This window comes from Branchiostoma floridae, chromosome 17 (genome assembly GCF_000003815.2).
Source record: "Branchiostoma floridae strain S238N-H82 chromosome 17, Bfl_VNyyK, whole genome shotgun sequence".
In the NCBI taxonomy this organism is placed as follows: Eukaryota; Metazoa; Chordata; class Leptocardii; order Amphioxiformes; family Branchiostomatidae; genus Branchiostoma; species Branchiostoma floridae.
In genome coordinates, this window is record NC_049995.1 from 1,169,962 (window position 1) to 1,195,320 (window position 25,359).

A 25,359-nucleotide genomic window follows, 5' to 3' on the forward strand; every position below is an offset into this window, starting at 1 on the left:
AATATACAATATACAATAACAGTATTAACGATACAGGTAACTTTGGCTACAGAGGCGATCCGTGTGTACAGCTTGACTAGCAGTCGTACGGTCCAGAAAGTCAGTCTTTGATACAAATAACATTACTAGGTTATCTGTATAAGGCTTGTTAGAGCGATTTACACGCTTGAACTCTATAATAATGTATACTTACTACAGTGCAGATCGTTCACTAAGAACAGTGGTTGTTGCCATCAAAAAGTACTATCAGTAATACAATTAGGCTATATAATGTTTACATATTGCTACGCAGATCGTTCGGTGATAATAGGGCATTTGTTGTCAAGTGCTTATTGAGTGAAATCAGCAAAACAGAGTGTTGATATCGAGCGTTTACAGAGTATTTGTTATCAAACGACGTGCGCAGTCTATTTTTGAAGGAACTGATGGTGCTGGCTGCACGGGTACTGCTAGGGAGAGAGTTCCAGAGGGAAAATGCTCTGCTGACAAATGTTCTCTGGGATCCTGTAGTCTTGTTTCTTAGGGGGTAACGGGAGTCGATGGCAGAAACCCGTGCCTGGGGAAGCAGACTTTGCAGGTGTGGGGTGCAGCGTCCATTCAACAGTCTGTACATAGTTACTGCCTTGTGGAACCTGCGTCGGTACTGTGGTGACGGTAGGGATAGTTCGGAGTAAAGACGTTCGTATGAAGGATACGGTAGTCCGAAGTGGCCACTGATAATCCTGGTGGTTTGATACTGGACAGATTCCAGAATCTTTTGGTCACGTTTGGTCAGGCCGGCCCAGACAATGTCGGCATATCGTCGAGACTCGTATACAAAGAAAGACAAAAATAAACTTGAAAGGGTACAGAACCAAGCTGCCCGATTCTGCACAAACAACTATAACAGGGATTCTAGTGTTACCAAAATGAAAACAGATTTGCAGTAGATGTCACTTGAAGACAGAAGGAAAATGTCCAGACTTTCCATGATGTACAAAATGACCAATAAACTGGTGGACGTACCAACGGATAAGTATCTAATATCAGCTCAAACAAGAACAAGAAACAGTCATGCCTTCAAATACCAGAGTTACCAACCTAGGATTGATGTGTTCAAAAATTCGTACTTTCCCAGAACTATCGTAGAGTGGAACTTGTTATCACCAAGTACAGTAGGGGCATCTTCTCTCGGTAGTTTTAAAGAACGCTTGCAGATAGATGTGCAAAAGTAAGGGGTAACGAGTCGTTCGGTGTAATATAACCAGCTGCTGCCGCGCCACGTGCCTGCGAAGCTGGTGTGCTACGCCAAACGGCGGTTATACCGGCTATATAGATACAGATACAGACTGGGTCTTGTGATTATAGTGTATAGTCTGAGGAGTAGATCCTTCGGAACAAAGGATTCCGGTCTGCTGTCAAAGAACAACACTCTCTTTAACCTCTCCTTCACCAACTAAATTGATTTACTTTTGTGTGTTTTAGTAGAATTCAAATCTTTTCTGCAATGTACCATTTCGAGCAAAAGGACTCCAGAAGTTTACCACGTATTAAAAGCCGAATAAATTCAGCACATTGATTCAAACATGGCGTCTATTTGTAAACAAACCGGAGGGCCGACCGGTCTAATCCAGCTCCCTCGTCATATAATCCCCTTTCTTCCCAGACTTTGATTTACATTGTGTGCTTTGCTACAAGTTACATTTATATTTACATAGATGTGGATTTTTTTCCTTTCAATTTTCCTATCAAGGACGCCAGAACTGGCAGAAGGTCGAACGCAAGCCGATACATCAAACAGCGGCTTGTGCAAAGTCTGTTACCACCCGTATTGAATCACGAACTGTAGTTCATTACAGAAATACATGGGTGTAATGAGTTATTAGAAAGAATATTAATACGTTATTGAATCGGAAAGCGAAGGTTGATATTTGATAGAACAGGACAGGGCCAGAGTCAAGCCGGTAATCTAATCTGTACAGTTCTCAATCAAGGGCGCAAATATGCAGCAAGGGAAGTGTTGCTTCCATGGATATGTTTAGAAAACAAAATATGTATAGAAAGTCGACTTTATCGACACCGATGTTGTTTGAAACGTCTGACCGTTTCCAAAATCATATCCGGCTGGTAAGTAACTGCTTTTTGGCGTATCTTATTACTTGGATGTCTAATCTTCATCAACGTATTTTGATATTTGCCTGTAGAAATACCGATTTTAGGGCAGACTCAGGGGGTTGAGCAAGTATTTAGTTATTTACTGCAGCTCACAAAAGCCCGCGAAAACGGTGTGAGCCGGTGTTCCAGAATTCTGGGGACCCCCAGAATTCTACGGCCCCCCTGGTCACGTGACCAACATTTTGCATGCGGGGGCGTGGCCTGAAAACTACGAAGGCCCACAAGGACATTCCCCATATACACTGGCTGACATCAGAAACAAGCTTGTCGTCACATGTGTATCTGTATTGAGGGCCAACATTATGACACTGCGGAGTCTTAAATATGTGGGAAAATGGTCCGTGCAATCTTTTCTAAAACGTGCGTATATAAGGGTAAAACTCCGTGTACGTTTTACACGAAACCATGTCTCTAACATATACTGTACAACAAGCGGGATTTTAATGCAACGTTGACCAAACCAAGCCCCAAACTACCAGGGTTTGCGCAGGCGCAGTACGTTCCGGTGACGTCCTCCGGAACTACCATGTGGTCGTGCCTGCAGACGCAGACCAATGAGGAGCCGCCCTAAGTTTGATTGACTGATCTTACATGTGGTCTCAGCCGGCGGGAAAATCTGCTCAGACCTAGCCTGTCTCAGTCAGGTCGTTCATGGTAAAGCCTTGGCCGGCTGTATGAATTACCGCCAAAAGATCTGATTGTGCTGGGCTGACTATGTGTCTTTACGTGTAATTTTCTGAGGTAGGCATAAAATCACTTTTCGTTAGCGAAAATAGATGAAAACTGCACCTATAGCCAAACACCTATTGCAAGAATATTGAGGTTAAAAGTCTAAAAACCCTCTCTGTTCTGCTCCAGGCTTGCCGGATTATCTCAAAGAAGCCCTGCATAAAGCAGCCGCTGAAGATGCCCCGGAGTACGTCCAGGACAAACGCTTCATCGGGGCCATTGCCAAGATGGCTGGAGACCTTTTATGTAAGTTTTTGCCTTCGTCAAAAATGCAATGTTTTTAGCTAAAAAGTTCATCTGTGTAGATAGAAGTTATCATTAAACTAGTTTAGCTGTAATATCCATGGCCACCAAAAAAATAAGACTTGATTATTTAGTCCATTTATTTAGTACAGATTTTGTTTTTACTTATTTAAACGTGCTAGTTGAAAAAAACGTGATAATGTATTTTTTCATGTGTTAACCCTTTTTTTTACCAGCCAGTAAGTATTCTTGAAACTCTATCTGGTATAATAAAGGGATAAGACCCCCACTATCCCATCTTTTTGCCAGTAAGGAATTCTTGAAACTCTCTCTGGTATAATAAAGGGATAAGACCCCCACTATCCCATCTTTTTGCCAGTAAGGAATTCTTGAAACTCTCTCTGGTATAATAAAGGGATAAGACCCCCACTATCCCATCTTTTTGCCAGTAAGGAATTCTTGAAACTCTCTCTGGTATAATAAAGGGATAAGACCCCCACTATCCCATCTTTTTGCCAGTAAGGAATTCTTGAAACTCTCTCTGGTATAATAAAGGGATAAGACCCCCACTATCCCATCTTTTTGCCAGTAAGTTATTCTTGAAACTCTCTCTGGTATAATAAAGGGATAAGACCCCACTATCCCATCTTTTTGCCAGTAAGTAATTCTTGAAACTCTCTCTGGTATAATAAAGGGATAAGACCCCCACTATCCCATCTTTTTGCCAGTAAGGAATTCTTGAAACTCTCTCTGGTATAATAAAGGGATAAGACCCCCACTATCCCATCTTTTTGCCAGTAAGGAATTCTTGAAACTCTCTCTGGTATAATAAAGGGATAAGACCCCCACTATCCCATCTTTTTGCCAGTAAGGAATTCTTGAAACTCTCTCTGGTATAATAAAGGGATAAGACCCCCACTATCCCATCTTTTTGCCAGTAAGGAATTCTTGAAACTCTCTCTGGTATAATAAAGGGATAAGACCCCCACTATCCCATCTTTTTGCCAGTAAGGAATTCTTGAAACTCTCTCTGGTATAATAAAGGGATAAGACCCCCACTATCCCATCTTTTTGCCAGTAAGGAATTCTTGAAACTCTCTCTGGTATAATAAAGGGATAAGACCCCCACTATCCCATCTTTTTGCCAGTAAGGAATTCTTGAAACTCTCTCTGGTATAATAAAGGGATAAGACCCCCACTATCCCATCTTTTTGCCAGTAAGGAATTCTTGAAACTCTCTCTGGTATAATAAAGGGATAGGACCCCCACTATCCCATCTTTTTGCCAGTAAGGAATTCTTGAAACTCTCTCTGGTATAATAAAGGGATAAGACCCCCACTATCCCATCTTTTTGCCAGTAAGGAATTCTTGAAACTCTCTCTGGTATAATAAAGGGATAAGCATTATGATTTAGCAGACAACTTGCTATGACTTACTCAATAACAAATGTTCTCTATCTGTCTATATTGTCTAATTATTAGTAATTAGGATCGCGGGGAAATACTTATGCAGTGGTTTTATATTCTTGGCAGCCAGTCGGAAACTACACAGCGACTCGGGGCCTACCGTATGAGACGGACATAACACTCGCCTTTGGCGGTGCAGTGCTTTAGTTTCGTGATCAGGAAACTACATAGCGTATACAGTAACTTACTTTTAGTTTTGATTTCAAGTGCATTGCATTACGATGTTTCGTCACGAAGACATGTATATGACGTCCGGAGCACAACACCTACAGCACTACTGTAACACGTAAATAAACTGCGTTGTACTACCTCCCATACCACCTCTCTGTCCCTCCGCCGTGGTGATGCGGTCCAAATGATCAACTCTGCATTATCGCACACGCCGGATAATTGCACGAAATTCGCTGGCAAATTGGGTGTGCAATTAAGCGGCTTCCACCTGTAAACGTATTTAAGTTCGCGGGGATTAAATTTCACGGTAGTGGGGAAAATAACTTTTCTCGGTGGTTTTAACCCTATTCAGACCGGGCTTTTTTGGTCATCCCTGGACCGGGGGGGGGCTTTTGAGGCCCTCCACTTCTAAGTCCTATAACTCTAAAACGACGTGCCGTAGGGCCACCAAATTTTTAGGACATGATTTCGACATAATATCTGACAAGTATGTGACGTTTAACGTTACGTTGACGTAAGATGACGTAATTATGACGTCATCAATTTGATTACATTGGCCAAACCCATGAAAAATGAGTATTCTCAGAAAACTTCAAGTTATGCTGCAAAAATGTAACAAGTGCAGATAACAGAATAATAATGTTTATTACGACTTGCGTTGCCAATAGCAACATCAATGACGTCAATATGACGTCATAAAATGACGTCATCCACATCTAAGATACGAGTTAGGCTCCGCCATATTATATCCACCACCTTGAATTTTTAAAAATACTTTTTTTTGCAACAAATAATCACAAAGGGCAATGGAAATAGACTAAATTCATTCATTTAGATGGTTTTTGATGAAAAAATACCAGGTAGTTACAAATTTTAAGGGATAATTAGCTTGTTATTCTTGATCTGGCCATTCGGTCCACCATCTTGGATTTTGGGCTGATGACGTCATCAAATTAGCATAATTTATGCATATATAATTATGAAAGATATGCTGAATAATATAAGATTGTATTTATGTCACAAAATTGCAGTAATATAGCAAATAAATGTGAAAAATACATAGTTAGAACCAAAAATAGTGATTTTTGGCAAAACTGCCTGTCAACAAACGGTTGCCATGGCAACAACAAAAAATTGAAAATTTGTCAAACTTCGTAAAATTGTTGCCAACAATATTTTAGGAAAACTCACCAAATTTGGTGGTTCTAGCGTAAGCCGTTCTGACGTTATAAGACATCGAAGTTAGCGCGGGCCTCAAAAGCCCCCCCCCCCCCCGGTCTGAATAGGGTTAAGTCCGCGGTAGCACCATTCACTGCCACCGCGAAAACCGTGAACATTAAACCATCGCGATCGTTTCTGCATTTACAGTAGTTAGCCGATGAGAGTGACCTAGTTTCTGTGTACCAAGCCCGCCCAACGTTGGGCATCTATTATCCCCATGTGTCATAATGATTATTGCAACACGAAAGGGTGTCCGTCATGGCGAAGAGATAAAATCTGAAACCAGGATACTGGAATCCACAGCTGTCTTTCTGTTTTCTTTTGAGTTTGTCTCAATTAGGGACTGGTCGATCCTTAGCTGGGGGGGGGGGGGTCCCTAGGCCCTCACCCCGGAGGGGATGTCTTGGTTCTGTGGTGGCAATAACTGACGATGACTCGGGGGAAAATGCCAACAAAAACGCCAGGAGGATGCGACTAACCAAAACTGTATTGGTGAGGGGGGCGCCGAAGCGTAAGGACGATTTTCCCACGGCGGGCCGGGGTCGACCGGTCGCCTTCAATCTTTACCTCTCCCGGTGAGCGTTAGAACGCAGGCTTCTACTCGGGAGATCTTTTAAAAATGTCACGCTTTTTGTATATCCATTTTGTCGGTCAAACATGACGGAATGGGCATGCACATAGTAGGAATATTGCGATGATTTGAAAAAAAATACGTTTTGCACGCGGACGTCTGTGTTACTATTATTGATAAGTCGCGTAAGAAAAGGTCTAAATCAAAAGGCCATTTGTACTGTTGTTCTAGCTGTACTGGCACATGAACAAGCATGACAAAGAATTATGATACTATTTATTCGGTAACATTCACTTTTACTCAAGATTCTAATTTGCAATGCCTGCAAACTCCGATCGGAATCACCGCCGGGATCCTGTACGATTTAAAAGGCATTTTGACGGGAATTTATTTATTTTTTGACACGTTAGTTGGATAGTTCAGATTCTTTTCTCAGTAGCTGTGTCTGTATCACAGGCCTCGTGAACTGTCAAGCTTCCGATTTTCATAGTTTTAAAATATCTTAAAACTGTCGACAATGGAATCGTTTAAGGAATCGACATTTTCCTACTGGTGCAAACTGTAAACAGACGTCACACACCACTCGTCTCCGATGTGGACAAAGGCACTGCCCAATCGGTACATCTAAAGACTGCAGCCAAGGCTGTTGCCATGGTAACGACACGTACAACAGCATGTCCTACATGCGAATCGGCTTGCACACGTCTTGTACTGCGTGCGTTTGATAATTATGATAGTTCCCAAGTCGAGCACTCGCTGCTAGCTGTACAGGTTATAACAACTAAACATGGACATTGTATAAGATTTTATGTTGGTTATACTTATAATAGTGGGGAAAGAAGTGTCCTGTCTGCAAAATTTCAGTAGCGCAGTGGGTTTAAAACCATGTTGCGCCAGGCAAAATATTCCAAGCCCTCACGATGCGCCAAGCCCTGTGACAGTCGTCTTTTCTCCTTCTATTAAAAAGCAAATTGAACATTGTCGACAAAGACTTTGATCTCCAAACACACCTATTTGCTGACGGTGTACAGATAGAGGAAGCGAACATGAAACGAGGAAATCTGAATTCACAAGTCTCACTGGCAAGTCTTTTTGCGATAAAATCTGAGGAAAAATACCGACACGTGTTGGTGCGCAGATGTTGACTAGATATGCAAGTACGCTAAATTTTGTCACCGTGACTGAATGGTAGCATTGCAAACCGGAAGTAACGTTAACGTTACAATTTATGTCGCATTTTGGTAACTTTATCGGCTTCATGCCTTTGCCACGCCAGCTTCATAAGAAAGGAAATAAGAAAACAAATTTGACTGGTATTTTCTCCACCCACCTCTATACAAGCGTGAAAACGGTAAATGAACACTGTGACATCAATATTTTTACAACGTTGTAGCGGTGTTAAACAGAGATAGAGTCAAAGGCGCGGCAGTGGAATATTACTGAGCGAATTTTCAGCATGTGTAGCGGGGAGCCACCGACCTTCTTGTACCATGCCGGCCGCGAGGCGTCTCAAGCTTGTGGAGGCCTGGGGAAATTTTGAAATCTGGACCCTCTGAAATGCCATTTCCTGCACTTTGATGGGCATGTTTGCTGGCAGACTATGCTTAATCTGATGACATATCTGTCAGAGAAAAGATAGTGGGGGTCTTATCCCTTTATTATACCAGAGAGAGTTTCAAGAATTCCTTACTGGCAAAAAGATGGGATAGTGGGGGTCTTATCCCTTTATTATACCAGAGAGAGTTTCAAGAATTACTTACTGGCAAAAAGATGGGATAGTGGGGGTCTTATCCCTTTATTATACCAGAGAGAGTTTCAAGAATTCCTTACTGGCAAAAAGATGGGATAGTGGGGGTCTTATCCCTTTATTATACCAGAGAGAGTTTCAAGAATTCCTTACTGGCAAAAAGATGGGATAGTGGGGGTCTTATCCCTTTATTATACCAGAGAGAGTTTCAAGAATTCCTTACTGGCAAAAAGATGAGATAGTGGGGGTCTTATCCCTTTATTATACCAGAGAGAGTTTCAAGAATACAGGTATATAAATACTGATATATTTACTGGTATAAAATGGGTTTAAGGTTTGTACCCTATGTTAGCACAACTCTTTGTAGATAGCACGTGTTTCTAAAATATTTCTTTAAGGGCTAAAAAAATGGGACAAGTAACCCGTACTAAAAAAAGGACTCTCCCAGTCTTTGACTTTGTCAATCCACTGCTGTCGTGACACGCTTATGATTCACTGCCTACTGGGTCCTTACTGAGTCACGTGTTCTATCTGTCACGACAGAGTCACGTGTTCTATCTGTCACGACAGCAGTTGATTGTTCATTCCTTGACAAAGACTGGTGCTGTTCAGTCGAAAATTTGGATGAGTCCAATTTTTTGTTGGATATTACAGTAAAACTAGTTAAAATTAAGCAATGGTTTTGTTTGTGACATGATGGTGTGCCTGTGGTGAGGGTGCGCAACAGTATATCTCGATAAGCTGTGGATGAATCTTTACAGAGAATAGCGGTTGACAATGCTCAAGTGTCAAAGTAGTTTATCTGACATTTTCACCCATTCAATTGCAAGTAACAATGATTACGAATGAAAGAACCGACATGATAAAACTATCAAAACAGAAAGAGAAGATCGGATTCTTCATGCATCAGTGAAATTTTAGATGTTTTGTATACATAATATTGTTAAATATGATATGCATATACGGTTGACTACGGTTCAACTTTTTAATCATTCAAAATGTAAACCTTTGATAGATTTTTACCCCCATTGAAACAAAGATATTCTGCTGACTGCTGTTTGACAGATTTCTGTCCGAAAAAATCAAAACGCTTGAATAGTTGGATGGAGAATTCCTGTTTTGATACCTGATATATTCTAGGTAGGTCTTTACAAAACCTTACAATCCTTTGTCTGTAGAAGAACTCAAGACTTTCACTGACACCGTGCCACTGGACTTAACAACAAATTAGTGTAAAAGTTTTTGCCTCTCTTTTAGCATCCGCTTCGAATTTCACCTTTTCCAATAGATTAGAACTCTTAACAAAATATAACGATCTAGGGATAAATATTTTCTTGCACCGCATGTGATAGTTTGTAAAAAACTAATGACTAAGACAGGTAAGACTGAATGCAGTTTACTTAATACTTTGTTTAATTATGGTACATGTTCAGCGAAACCGAAGCCAGTCGACAACAAGCAACTGTCAGGTCAAATTAACCAGCTGGGTGGTATGAAGAACATGGGCCCAGACCTCATGTCAGACAGTGTGAGACAACAACAAGAGATGACTGGAGAGGTTGAAAAAGAGGTGGCGGACAAAACTTTACAAGGCTTATTTGGTAAGTAACAGCATAATGTAAGTAAGTAGCAGCACTATTTTTACCATTTTGTTAAGTCTAAAACTCAGCGATATTTGTGGATTGCTTGCCGCGAGAAGTCGCCATAAATTTACTGTTGGACTTTAAATCAACTCATTTACAATTTTCCTCCGCTTGATTTAGTTCCCTTCTTAATAAATGTAGTTATTTGTCATGATTGTCTATTAACCATATTTGTCATGAAAGGATCCAAAGCTAAGCGAACCAAACTGCAAATTCTTCGTGTGATCATGCACATTCTATAGATAATTATATTTTGTTAAATTTACTGACGAACACATCAAAATATACATTTAGTATATGATTGACTATAACTTTTCATAATATTTTCACTGCTACAGCTGCCCCGGCAAAGAAAGCAGCACCACCAGCTGGTGGAGGCAAACCAGCAGCTGCTGCTGCGCCTAAAGGTGGTACCGGAGAAATGAAGGTATAATAATAAAAATATCTATATCTATATCTATATATCTATATATTTTACTTGTTTGTACGTAACTTCCTATTTTCATCTTTTACCCTGGGTTTAACTAAGGCTGGTACAAGTGGCGACGGGTACTTGCCTTGATGATGATATGATGCTTTAGTAAGGGTCAGAGTAACTGTGTACGTATACGTAAATGTCTCGATTTGAAAATAGGTAGTAAGCAAATGTATAATTAAGTAAAATGTGAAAAAAGATGGTACATGTAACTGAGCCATAAATTACATAGTACATACATACATAGTACATCCGGTTTACACTGGAGAGGAACAATACATAGTGAAGTTTCTCCAGTATGATATGTTATTCATGGCAGAACCATATACAAAATACATTTATTGTGTTTGTCGTATATGTATTACGCTAACGATTTTGTCTCGCTGTTTCCAGGCTGAGATAGATTTTATCGAACAGAAGGGCATGGTCCAGGACGACTTGTTTGCTCCACCAGGAATGAAAATGAAGGTGGACGTTGAAAAAAGTCCAAAGTAAGTAGACGTTTACATTATCATCTAACATAATATTTACAAACAAAGCAATAGACAATATCGCATTTAGCATCTTAGTGATGTGTAGCCTTTTGTCACATGTTTTAACTGTCTTTAGTAGCTTTTGTTAAAAGAATTTAAACAAGGATTAGTAACGTCGATGACGATGAAGGTTAGACATCCATGTTAAAAGATACGCCCAAAAGCCGTTACTCAAGCAACTCGATAGGATTTTGGAAACGGTCAGAAGTTTCAGGTTACAACCACGCCTGTCCGGAATGAAATAACTATAGAAAGAATCCAAATGACAGTCTAACTATTAATTTATAATAAAAAAATCCACATTCTGTTGCAGAAAGCAGAACGAAAAAGACGACATGTCCCAACCAAAGGCGTTTGCCTACCCCATGGGGATGGGCGGTACTATGATGAACGGCTGTTTCGGGACTGGATACGTACCAGGAGATCCGTGCTACAAAGCGAAGAGGCCGCTCCCGCCATGTTTCGTAAGATTTATCACAGAATTTTACAATGCAGATGTACCCATTTCTTTTGGTTGCTGCAATTCTTAGCTTAGTTCATGATAGTTGTCAGTTTTAAACAATATTTGCGTAACTGATACCAATATCTGTAAAATGATACATCGATGAAGGCGGCTGGCTAGACATAGGGTATTTACATCTATTCAGACAAGGGGGTCTTTGAGGCAAACCAACTTTCGAATTGCTTACGCCAGAGCCATACAGATTGAATGACCTGTAATTTAGAAATGTAATTGGTAACAACTCAACAGAATTTTTTAAGTTTGGAACCTTGCAGACGTTTCATTTAGCATGCATGAGCCCACTAGTTAGTGAGGAAGATTCTGTTTATCATTAGGTTTGACCCAAAACTTTAACCCTATTCAGACTGTGCTTTTTGGACTATCTGTTACGGGGCGTAGGGGCTTTTGAGGTCCGCCCTTCTAAGTCCTGTTACTCTTAAACAACTTATTATATGAAAATAAAATTTTCAGAGAAATAAATATCTGAAGATTTCGGAAAAAAATTTCACTCGAAAGACGTAATAATATGGCGTAATTTGACGTCATTAATTAGATTTTGTTGGCTGTAAGCATGGAAAAAGGGCATTTCCAGAAAACCTTGAAGGTTTGCTACCAACTTTACCGAAAACTGTGTTGCCAAAAGCAGCATCAGTAACGTCAAAATGTTCGATAGCGCCATCTTATGTATACCACTTTGGATGTTTGAAAAAGTAAATTCTAGCAAATAATCGCAAAAGATAATGGAAATAGACTAAAATAAAAAAAATACCATGTAATTACAAATTCTAAGGGATGATAAGCTAGTTATTTTTGATCTGGTCATATGTTCTGCCACCGTATTGGTTCTTGACCGTTGACGTCATTACATTTCCATAATGTATTAAAGATATTCTGGATAACCTAGAGAAAAAAAAAAGAAGTAAAACGGCCAAGACATTAAATTGGCGCTGGCGTCGACCCCCCCACCCCCCACCCCCGTCTGAACAGGGTTAGAATTAAGTACAACTAATTATAATATGAGGTGTTGACATATTCTAGGCAAAGCTTTTTGACGTGGATGTTAATGAGTTAGCTCCTAGTTTGGCTAAAGTCCAAATACATCTGTGGATATTCAGATTAAAAGAGTGTCCCTGGCTGTGTTTTAGCACTTTTAATATTTTATGGGATTCTTGCTCTCTCCTGAGTTTATTACCGTAAACATTCTCACATTTAATTCTATAAATAATACCTATCATGTTACTTTTCCAATGTAGGTGTGGCCAAAACCTGCTTTTAATAACTCTTGCTAATTGTCACGGAAAAAAAGGAGTAGGGGGTAGCTGGAACGCCTGACCGTTACTGAAACCATATCAAGTTACGACTGTTAACACGTTTACTAGATGTAAGAAGGTATGACAAACATTAACTTATTGTTTTCCAGAACTTGATGGAGGGATGTAGATTCATCGGGGTGGGCTTCGATGGTCGTGGAGAGTACAGCAGTGTATCCAGGAGGAAAACAGTCATTCAACGGAAATGTGTAAAGAAGAAGAAGTAAGTTTAGCTGCAAGTTTGATAAAATAAATTTTATGAATTAAAACCAAGTTTAAAACCAAGTTTAGTTAGTTATCACTTATATTTAAAGTATAACCCATACACCACAAGCCTGTGAGTTTACGCCTTTGTCCTGGAATCCCATCTTGCTCCTCCATAGGTTTAGCTGTGGTATTTATTTTAAACATGACTTTTGAAATGACCGTGTGAGAAATTAAATATTTGAGGCCATTGTGTAAACAAAGGGACAGGGAACAATGCCTTAAAAACGGTACGGGCGCGCTTTGAACACACACACAAATGACTTGCTTTACTGGTTTAGCAAACACAGGTTAATTAGGATATTTTGACCGACTAAACGAGGCCTTTTATGTTTATGACCAAGTAATCTGAAATATCAAAAACCATTACCTACGGCATATGATTAGTACATATACCTATCACACGGTGGTCAAATACGGGCTCAAAATCTCCCATGTCTAGCCGAATTCGAACCTTGTTCCATGATGTTCCATCTGACGTAATTCGAACCTTATTCTTTTTCACATCTACAGGTTTTGCCCAGTACAACCATGTAGATATTTCGTGCATTTTAGAATGACAGTGAACGCTGTTGCTTTCGAAACATTGGCAATTTTTCGTCCGTTTATTTGTAGTTGTCTTTTTTACAGTTCACCTTGATCCCATTAGTTAACCCCACAGCGTGATAGCCCAGTTCCTCAACTTTAAATTGATACCAAAGTTTCCATTTTAATTTGAGGAGCAACGTTTTGCCCCGAAATTATGTAACAAAATGTCAAATTCCCAGGGTCTTTTTTTCGAACTACAAACCGCACACACTGATCTTTAACTATGCTATACAACTGTCTGACATGAAGTATTGGTATCAGTTTGCTTGCACATGAATCCATCTTATTCTGGCTTTTAGATAATGTCAGTTTTAATTTGGTAGATTTCAGGAAGTCTATTTTTGACGGCAAGACATGAGCTGTTAGTTTTGTTAACTTTTCCAAACGCTGGTTGAACTTGCAACATTAAGCCTGACCCCCGCGGCGCGAAAAATAGAACGTACCGGCTGGAGTTCGAAACAGATTGACTTGAAAACTGATTATTTTTAAAATTCTTATTTTGTACTAAAACCCCGTGTTAATGCACACTTGTCTATCATCATGTCACTTATTATATTGCATGTGACAGCCGCACCCATTCCTCTTCTCTTACCAAGAAATGAGGTCTGTGACACCATGCGAAATGTATAAGAATACGGTCGAAACACAGGGTAGCGTGCGTGGGTAGCTACAACCAGACTGAAACTTCATCACCGTGATTTGCGTATGTTCGCACATAATTTCGGGGCAAAACGTTGCTCCAAAAATTGATCCGGTGACTTTGGTATCAATTTAGAGGAGAGAAACTGGGCTGTCACATGGTGGGGTTAGCTAATGGGATCAAGGTGTTCTGTTAAAAAGGCAGCCACAAATAAACGGACCAAAAATTGCCAATGTTTCGAAAGCTACAGCACTCGTTGTCATTTTGCCATGCACGAAATATCTGTATGGTTGTACTGGGCAAAACCTGTAGATGTGAAAAAGTATAAACATTGTGTAGGTCTGCAGTCTTTTTGTTGCACAACAGGCACTTTTTTTACACCCATGCAAAGAGGTCAAACCAGGACAAACCGCGATCAGGCGCATGACCTGTCGTAGAGAAGGCTGCGCAGAACGGATGCGCATAGAGCTCTGCGGTTCGGCAGGGTAAAACCGTGCTTTCTGGCACTTTCCCCCAAACTAACTTGAATCAGGCGAAAAATATAGTTTTTAACCGATATAAACAATTTTCTGGACAGTACATCTATGCTTTCACTTTGTTTGGGACCTGTAATATGTAACGAAGCTACTGGCGTTTTTGTTGGTGACCTTGAATATCATAAGTGTTGTTTACACCGGCATCAATTACACCCTCCCGCTCTCCGTGCGGCATGACATGCGTGTAAATATCGTTTAAGATCTCCACCATGAAGAGTCCAACATAACTCATTGACGGCTCAAAATGACCGCAACGGTTTTCCCGAGATTTCTGTTTTTGGGATTTTGAAAAAATGCCGTAGATTTTGAATTATGGGTAATTAAGTGCGAAAAATGCCATTTTTACGCATATTTTTGACTGTAACTTTGCTTAAAATTGAAAATTGAAATTTAAAAAATCCCCCAAACAAAAAGTTTTATTTGCCTTTCAGATGACGAAAAATATAAAAATCTAGAATTTGCCATGGCACTTGCGGCCATTCTTATGAAGAGTATGGTCAAATTGAAGGCCTTCCTTGAAACAGAAAATAATCGTCTTTCGAAGCAAAATCGAAACAAAACAATTATTTCAATTCAAACGGAAAGATTCAAACTATCTAAAATTGCGAATCTAATCCTATTTTGAATACATTTTCCTTGTCATAACATCTTGTTTATTTTGAAATATTTTACGGTTAGCAAATAGTAGGCCTCTTGTTACCCGAAACGCTGTCGAACTCGCATAGCAACGGGAAAGAATACCCTAGCAACCGACCGCCGTGTCACGTTATTAAACGCTTTATTTTTTTTTATGTCGTGCTATCGCTGAATAGTATGACTTCGTATGGAAAAATTCAATTTCTTCGCATAATTCAATAAAGGGTATAATTCAGTTGATAAACAGGGAAATGAAGGGAATTGTCCAAGAACCTTTTCGTCCCGGGTAAGAATCTATCGCATAACTGATCTTGTGCCCTAGGGAAATGCACTAAATGTGACTTTTCTGACTTACTCGGGTTAACACGAGAACCTTGCGTCGTTCATTGACGCCCCTCAGATAGGATGTTAATTGTTATTTCCGTGTGTGAGGAGAACCGCCTTTCGAGCATGTGAAGGAAGCAAACACACGATTGAGGAAAATGTAGGGGTTCTTACCGTTGTGAATGGATCAAATACCACTCCGGCCTAAATTGGTTAGGGAATTCCCGAACAGTCTTTGTAACACCGTCTTCTCCTTTTGGGTCAGTACTCAGTTAGTCTCCATTCTTAGAGGGCATCGAAGCATGTATCAATCATGATGTTTCTGACTTAAGTGAATTACAGAATGTTACAGTCTTGTAAAGTGGGAACCATTAAGTAAATGTAAAAACAAAAGGAAAGAAATGGCGGTAACTTAGCATTTGATACGAAGTTTTTGAAAGCGTACAGTCTTACTTAGGGGATTTCGTTCAGTAGATTTGATTTTGGACTGGGTGATTTGTAGGGGTTCATTAAAGAGAAGAGGTAACCCTGAGTTAGTCCATTGGTGCTTAACGTAGAGATGGAACGGTCTGTGATAGCATGCGACAACAAAGATGTTGGACATGGACAAAAATATGCTGTATTTCTTGCAAACCCTGAGTTTCCTTCTACTTTGTGAAAGCAAAAAATAAAAATAGAACTAATTTTTGGGGAAGAATTAGACATAGGAATTTATAGTTTAGTCAGTTTGCTAAGTTATTTGTATGTGTTGCTCCTTTTTTAAAGCAGAAATATACATCTTGTTGTCATTTTAAGACTATAGCTTACAGATGAACGAAAACAAACCTTATGTACTTGACCACAGGTATCACGGGCAGGAGGTACCCGACCAGATGAACGTTCACGGCATCTATGATTCAGACGTCAGCTCCAGAGTTTTTGAAGGGAGAGAGTCTTTTCGCCAATTCCTTCAGCAGAAAGCCGGCGCCTCTTTTTCAGGAATGGGCTTCCAGGTGATGCACCTTCATTCCAAAATGTTATGGATAAACTAAACTAAACTCTACCTAACCTACACCATAATTGATTGGGACCTACCCCCAATTTTATCACATCAGCCTTCTTCACGGATTAGACTCGTCTACTGTAGCTTTGGACGTGAAGTTAGAGACACGTGACTGTAGCAGAGGGTCGTAAAGGCCAGATGAGCTGTGTGGTCCCCCGTCTGCAGTCGTGTGTATCTGCGGAAACTACAGTAGACGGGTCTATTCCGTGAAAATGGCTGACGGAGTCGGCTGAAAACTTGGCGTAAGTCCCAATCAATTTGGTGTTGGTTTGGTAAAGTTTGGTTCATCAATAATGTCATTTATCAACACAGATGAACAAGATCTCAAACTGTTGATTAGATAATGCTACCGATTCTTTGAATACCCATTCTTTTGGATACACACTGAATATTTTTTTTTTATATACTACTTTACTATTAGTAATCTAACTGTTGCCACCGGTGCACCATAACCCTATTCAGACAGGGGGGGGGGTGGCTTTTGAGGCCTGCGCCAACTTTGATGCCCTATAACGCCAGAACGGCTTACGCTAACGCCACAAAATTTGGTAAGTTTTCCTAAAATATTGTTAGCAACAATTTCACGAAGTTTGACAAATTTTCCCTTTTTGTGTTGCCATGGCAACCGTTTGTTGACAGGCAGTTTTGCCAAAAATCGCTAATTTCGGTTCTAACTGTATTTTTCACGTTTATTTGCTATATTACTGCAATTTAGTTACATAAATAAAATCTTATGTTATTTAGCATATCTTTCATAATCATATATGCATAAATCATACTAATTTGATGGCGTCATCAGCCTAAAATCCAAGATGGCGGACCGTATGCCCAGATCAAGAATAAGAAGCTAATTATCCCTTAAAATCTGCACCTACCTGGTATTTTTTCATCTAAAACCATCTAAATGAATGTATTTAGTTTATTTTCATTGCCTTTTGTGATTATTTGTTGCAAAAAAAGTATTTTGAAAAATTCAACGTGGTGGATGTAATATGGCGGAGTCCAATTGGTATCTTAGATGTGCATGACGTCATTTCATGACGTCATTTTGATGTCAGCGATGTTCTTATCGGCAACACAAGTCGTAAAAAATATAATCATTGAGTTATCTTCACTAATTGTTACATTTTTGGAGCAAAACTTGAAGTTTTCTGAGAATACCCGTTTTTCATGGGTCCGGCCTATACAATCAAATTGATGATGTCTTAATTACGTTATATTACGTCAACGTAACGTCAAACTTCATACACTTGTCAGATATTGTGTCTATATCATTTCTGAACAATTTGGTGGCCGTACGACACGTCGTTCAAGAGTTATAGGACTTAGAAGTGGAGGGCCTAAAAAGCCCCCCCCCCCGTCCAGGGATGACCAAAAAAGCCCGGTCTGAATAGGGTTAAAGATTTATTTCTACTATCCAGGATCTGTGTAACGTTTTAGTATCGGTTTTCTTTCCAGGGTTCTGTGAACGCAGCATGGGGTGAATCCTCAAAGTCTGAGAAACAGAAGTTCATGTCACTTATTGAGGCTGATATTATCAGGTATGAAGTGTTCTAGATTCCCTTCCTTGAGTTGTACTTTGGTGTCGTTTGCTTTGGTGATTGTATGTCGGATTACCTCAGTCGCGGCCAAAATAACAACAAAATGATATTGAATAGAATACAAGCTGCGGTAAACAAGCCTCTTAGACCAAACCAAAATTGTTTTCGCCCCGGTCGATCAACAACCTCCCAAATTGATCGAGGGTGTAATAAGCAAAAACCTGCAGACAATTATCATTTCCATAGACCTCAGTAAGGCCTTTGACAGTTTACACATAGGTAAAATGATAAGCATCCTCAAGGCCTACGGAATCCCCGTGAAGCTTGTTAGAGTCATCTTTAAACTTGATGAAGACACTCATGCAAAAGTTTTGACCCCTAGTGGTGAAATTGAACTGTTCAAAATCACGGTAGTTCTACAGGGCGACACACTTGCACCCTACCTTCTTATAACTACCTTCTTGACTACATCATGCGTCAGAGGCTCGGAGACAGAGAGACTGAGCTCGGCTTTCAGCTATAAAGTAGGAAAAGTAGTCTCTACCCCCCTGTAGTATCAAATGACTTAGACATTGCCGATGACATTTCGCTGCTAGCAGAGAAAATCCTCCAAGCGAAACAAGTACTTCTGCGTCTAGAAAATGAAGCCAAAAAAGTGGGCCTGCGCTTAAACGCGAAGAATCCCACATTCTTGGCATACAAGATACATTTTTCAGCATATAACGCAAAACCCCGTGAAAATGGACTGAAAACGTTCACATGAATTTTTTCTGTAAGAAAATACCAAGTAGTGATGAAATCCGAGTGAAACTAAGCTGGATATACTTTTCATCATGATATTGTCGGCCATCTTGAATTTTGACAAATTACGTCATCTCATTAGCATAATTTATGAATATTCAATTATAAATATTCAACTAAGATGTTACAGATATTAAAGATATATGAAAAGAAGTTCAGTTTAGCAAGAAAACCTTAAAATCCCATTGTTTAAACCAAAATAAGGGATTTTTGTAAAATTTGCCTTTAAGAAACCCGTTGCCATGGCAACAAAAATTTTTAAACTTACTCCATTTTTTTGTAAATTGTTGCCAACAATGTTCTATGAAAAGTCACAAAGTTTGGTTGTTCTAGCACAAGCCGTTTGGGAGCTATATGACGTCAAAATTGGCGCGGTCACTTTTAGCCCACCCCCCACCCACCCCAGTATGGATAGGAGTAGTGACTTTTTGTGGAATTTAGTAGTGGAGGAGGTGAAAAACTTGAAATATCCAGGTTCAAACATCGAAAGCTTTGGAAAAGACCTGGAAGTTAGGACAGCCTTGGCATGGAGCAGTTGTCACACCCTAAGAAAAGTTTGGAATTCTCAGCTATCGCGGAAAATCAAACTTAAACTTTCCATCGCCACAGTGGAGTCCATACTTCTGTACGAGAACGAAGCATGAACGCTCACAAAATTCTCTATAAAAAGTCGAACATTTGCCATACACGAATGATTTGCATGTGTATTAATGTCTCCTGGGTGCAGAAACTTTCCAAAGAACAGTTGTACCAAGACCGTGCCGCCCATCTCAGAAAAATAAGGCAATGACATTGAAACTAACTGCTTACTGCATCAGGCACACCGACATCATGGCATCCAAACTAGTTCTATGGGAGCCCACAAAAGAGAGAAAAGCAACTACATCGACAAATAAATATATACATAAAGAGATAGAGAGATATCATATACATACTATGGTAGAATGAATATTCTTTCTCTTGACCTTTATTTTCTTTCTCTTAACCTTTAGGTATGAAATCTTCCTTGATGCGATAAAACCCGATGATCTGACCCTGTCTTTCCTACGGGATTTCTTGTCCCTTCCCAAGAACTTCATAACAGGAAAAGCTGAGCTACGTAAGTACTTGGCTTATTTTTTATCGCTCTAGATAACACTTTGTCAATATGTTATATAAAAACTGGTTCTCTTTAGTTCATACTGATTTGTACATGAAAATTTAATTTAATGATTAAAATCGTTTGCCTATTGCAGAGGATTTCATCATCCGCTATGGAACCCATTACATCAAGTCAGCAAAATTTGGCGGTTCATTCCAGCTGTATAAGACTCAAGAAGCGACTAAGAGCGAAAGTTTGGAGTCTTTCTCTGTCTCAGCCCAGGCGTCTTACAGCGGCATGTTTAGTGCGGGAGCTCACTACGGGAGGAAGGAAGAAAGTGGGAGCGCGTAAGGCAACTTTAAATTTATTAAAGATTTTGCTCTTATGCCTTTTGAAAATTGTTGTTGCGTTAGAGTTATACACAATAGAAAATATTGCAAGCTTATGGGGTGTGTTAAGAATATAGTTACTATTCAGATAAGCCTTGATATACTTTAATTAGTAATAAGCTCAGCAGACTATTGCCAGAGACATACTTGATGTAGAAATGACCCCAAATATTTACAGTTATGTTGATATTTCTTGATGTTAAAGCTCGTCGCAGAAGTCTTCCAGCACCCATCTTGTGATTGAAGGAGGTGACCAAAAAGTCGCGGGAATCGTCGCAGACTTCTACACAACCAGCTTCAAGGACACCTTTACCGAATGGCTGAAGTCTGTTCCGACATACCCAAAACCTATCGAGATGTTCATGGGCACCTTGTCAGAGCTGCTGAACTTGAACTTCAAACTTCTCTTCCCCTTTGACGTGAGTGATGCTGCAGATGGCTGCTTCAGTAAAAAGTGAGTAGACATATCGGTAGCTCATAATATCTGTACACCTAACTAGATCCGAATGAAAGCTCATCTGTGTTGGTAAATTCCATAGTGAACAGTTTAAACTTTGTTCCAACACAAAGAAAGAAACTCACCATGAATTTTCGGCCGAATACTCCGACCTTCATCAGATGAATGATTCGCTGCACTAATCCGGAAGTCGTCGGATGACGTCAGGTAGCAGCGAATCATAAATGGCGGGAAGGCGAAACCTACCACCATCACGGTTCAATGAGGTTTGATGCGCCCTGATGTAGATAGCCTCCTTGACGCCCCTCACAAACCAATCCTGTTCAGAGTCCAAGATACGAACTTGGTCCAGAGACACGGTGTGGACCGGAGATTCGACGTGTATATGTTGAGACACTTCTGAAGATGTTGAACTGCGACGTTTATGTTCCATGAAACGGGTTCTTAATGATCGTGCCGTTTCCCCGATGTACGACTCAGTGCACGGACCTCTGAGGTTCTGTCCCGTACAACGAATGTGGTAGACCACGCGGCTCTTTTGGCGTCTTATCCTTAGGCGCCACCAAAAGCTGCCTAAGTGTCCTAGTCGGCCTAAAGCAGGTCTTAATGCCGTGTGTGTTGAAGATTATACACTGTTTACTGTTCTAAATATCTGAATTTATTTATTTATTCATTAATGTTAAGAGCAGTAATTGACTATTCAATTTTTAAACATCATTTACATGTCTTTTTGATGGTGTGTAAAGGAGGCGGGGGGGGGGGGGAGATGATCTACGCAAGCCTGACCTAGTCTCGTATTCTCTTGCGAGATTGAGACTAGGTCATTCTCCGTGATCAAGATGTGCTGTCAGACATCGAATTTGCAAGTAATAGTTATTGCTCGAAGTAAATTTGGAGTAACCATTATTGATGGTTATTTCATATCCACAGCTTGCTGACAGAGGAAGGGACAGGACGGAAGTACTATACCGTACCGGTTCTCGTGGAGGAAGGAAATAAGACAATAACAGAGAATGAGAAACGGTATATTTTCTTACATACATACATGAATTTAAAAAAAAGCAGTCGTTAAAGAATAAGGCTTAGACTTGAATTAAGGTTGACTTAATTTGAATTTTAAAAAAGTCTGAAAAATTTAAGATTATACTTAATGTTTAGTGAAGGTGATACTTCATCAAATGAGTTTTGTATATTGTTTTATAAGGAATTGTATGAATATGATTCATTCAGATTACAAGTCGATTTTAAGGTAAAATCATGTGACAAGATGCAGTCCATTGTACATTAACTAGACTTGCTTTTTGCATTTTAATGTTTTAGGTACTGTGACGATACATCAGTCGAAGAGTTTCAGCTTAGTATGGACAAGAAGCGACTCGCACTGGAAAGGGGAATTTCTGTTTACATGGAGGAGGTATGGGCAATGTCTTGGAACATATGTTTTCATATATAAGACAATGCTATACATTGTATTGACATAATGATCTAAAGTATTAGCTTTTATGGTATTAGCTAGATTGTTTATACTGCTACATTAGATTAGATTAGTTGCTAGATATTTGCAATAGTATATAGTTCAACTCCCATGTATATTCAGATTGTCTTACATTGTACCTGTTAAAATTGTCGCGCAATAAAGTTCTACTGTTAGGTTCTTCTATATGACATCAACCTAAGGTGTCTTCTGGCATATTATTAGATGGTCAAGTGACAAGCCTAGAATAGAGGAGTTTCATTTTTCTGGTGGGAGTTGCCTTTACTCACTTGAATTTTTCCTTTTCTTTCCCTCAAAGAAGAACAATATTGTATGTAATGATTACTTAAGCCATGTACTGCTTTAGAGGAACATTCCAGACACAATCGATGTATTTATTTATCTATTCATTCAAAATGCGACGATTACATTACACAGGCAGCTCAGCTGATAACATAGGTCTACAAATAACATTAAATTAAAGTGGTAAAAGACAAATTTAAATAAAACGGCATGTACAAATGGTATTAGGGAGATGCGAAATAAAATGCTACGGAAGCTTAAAAGTAAGTAACATTCTATGGGAGGTGAGAGGTCGAAATCTAAGTAATGAGAAGCAAACGCGGGCTGCACTGGGCTATACATGTCGATCTTTGGAGTCTACAAAAAACAGCATTAATGTAGTCTGCATATGTTACAAAAGGCTAGGAGGAGCAGATGGAAGGTGCTGTGAATCGATGTATGACAAACGGTTATTAAGAAAATCGTATTACATTTTGTTTTATATTTTTACTACCTTTACAGGGTCCAATCCCCACGACAGACTTTCATCTGAAGGGTGGGAAACCCGGATGTCAGACTGACCTCCTTATGGTGAAGGGAGGAGACGCTGGAGTTGCACACCCATCATGGCTGGATCTGATCAACGGAGACACATATAAGGTTTGGCAAAAAAATCAGAACGATTAGACCTCACGGTAATAGCATGTAACGATATAGTTACATACTAGGTTTAATACCTCCACGAAATAGTAATGGAGATTATATTTTCAGTAGCGTTTATTTGTTTTCTTACAAGATCATGAACAGCTTAATGATTGAATGGTCTTACTTTAGGGTGACACAAAAAAAGGAAAATTTTTAGGTTACGGAGCCCCCTAGCGTCTTCCCTTGGTAATGTATAGGAAATTCCGTGTTCTTGATCTGATATGTCGTGTTCTTGACATGTTGTTGCCACAATTATTATATTTAGATAGCTTTTGCTCAGGACAAAATTGTCACGTTTGGGCCTGCTAGCGACTAGTCTTTGAATTACAGGATGATTTAAAAAGAAAAAGAAGAAGATGATTCAAGAAAGAAATGACGGATGTTTATGATTATTCGCATGTAAGTAGCAAAGACAAAGATGTAAAAGAATGTCATGCAAACGAAGCAAGTGGCAAATGGCATGCAAAATAGAATGGCATGTCCATGATTCATTACGTAATTCTATCGTAGCATTTTTTTTCAATTTTTTTTTCTTGTCCCGAACCCAACACGGTCTGTGTATTTGGGTGGCAGGTAACTTATCACGACAGACAATATATGGTGGGCAAGTTTGAGTTCCTTAACATTTACTTTTTTAACTGTGATTTTTGGACGGAATTTAATTTAGGCATGCGGGTACGCTAGGCATAGTTGTTCACAAGGATTTGCAAGCTATGCAAATGAGTACTTTGTTTGCATATCAATATTGAAATTGTACAACGACATTGTTTTCTTGACCTAAATATATGCATCACATGTAATTCATAACAGGTGAAAAATAAACAGATACCAAACATGCAAATTGAGAACTTTTTGGCATAATCAATACAAAATGCCAAAACCGCTGACTGATTAATGATAGGAACTTCATACTTGTGACGTGTGTAAGCTGAAGATGAGCATCAGCATGCATAATTCATGAAAATGTGTACGTCTTCTGCATGAAAATTATTTCCTGGAGGTATTAAGTCGCCGATTGTTAGTTATTTCAACACTTCATGTTTTCCTACCTTATTCAACGTTGAATGTTCAAAACAATCAAGTTTTTAAGGCTCTAGAATGATATCACGAGTATAATATACATAAAAACAAATGTTTTGTGACATATTTATTATCCGAATTTGACATTCATTATTTTTACCTCCCATGAATTGCAGATTTTCTTCGACCTTCAGCGCGATGTTAGTAAAGATATACGTAAGGACACTGAAGCCTATGTCGTTTACTCGGAGGGCAGGTATTATTATAAACCATTACAGACTACAGCTACTTTGATGCATTATTACTTTTAAACAATGTCGGGGGATGTTTCACCCATGCGGTAACACTTATGTGCGACAAATACTAAAGCTATACTACGTAAAATTTTGACAATACGAAAAGTAAAATTTCCTGCCATTTCTTTACATAGTAAGCTGAGTCTATATCTACCCTTTAGCATTGCATTGAATACCAAGGCTCAGAGAGAGAAGTTGCAACTTCAGTGCATCATACAAACATGTCTACAAACTGTGATCTTCCTACATGGGACTCCATGCTTCCTAGGGAACATGCCCACATCTGGCTTATTGCTATCTTGTGTGCCTGACTGCACAGTGGGGGGTCTGATGACAGTTTCGCCATGGTTTTTGTTAAACGTAATCTTTGCAAGAGTTCTTGCAGGTTTGACGTGAATGTATAGCTTCAGCTTATTGATAACCTACAAAATAAACTAAGTGCATGATTTTATCCTATTCTGAAGTAAAAGAAAATTGATTGTTTTCGAAGAAGATTTCCCCTTTAGCCAAGCTAGAGT

At 39.4% G+C, this 25,359-nt stretch overlaps 1 protein-coding gene across 1 annotated transcript in view; it reads left to right on the plus strand.

Annotated features, from left to right (window-relative positions):
- Window positions 1-25,359, plus strand: part of LOC118404936 — a 53,923-nt gene that overhangs the window by 10,937 nt on the left and 17,627 nt on the right. Inside the window, exons 3-17 of the mRNA XM_035804320.1 lie at window positions 3,013-3,129; window positions 9,736-9,903; window positions 10,284-10,372; window positions 10,814-10,911; window positions 11,267-11,417; window positions 12,876-12,988; window positions 16,598-16,745; window positions 18,254-18,336; window positions 20,130-20,236; window positions 20,373-20,565; window positions 20,813-21,061; window positions 21,995-22,087; window positions 22,385-22,478; window positions 23,343-23,480; window positions 24,722-24,801. Of these exons, the coding sequence (XP_035660213.1) occupies window positions 3,013-3,129; window positions 9,736-9,903; window positions 10,284-10,372; window positions 10,814-10,911; window positions 11,267-11,417; window positions 12,876-12,988; window positions 16,598-16,745; window positions 18,254-18,336; window positions 20,130-20,236; window positions 20,373-20,565; window positions 20,813-21,061; window positions 21,995-22,087; window positions 22,385-22,478; window positions 23,343-23,480; window positions 24,722-24,801 (1,921 nt within the window). The remainder of the gene's footprint in view (window positions 1-3,012; window positions 3,130-9,735; window positions 9,904-10,283; window positions 10,373-10,813; window positions 10,912-11,266; window positions 11,418-12,875; window positions 12,989-16,597; window positions 16,746-18,253; window positions 18,337-20,129; window positions 20,237-20,372; window positions 20,566-20,812; window positions 21,062-21,994; window positions 22,088-22,384; window positions 22,479-23,342; window positions 23,481-24,721; window positions 24,802-25,359) is intronic.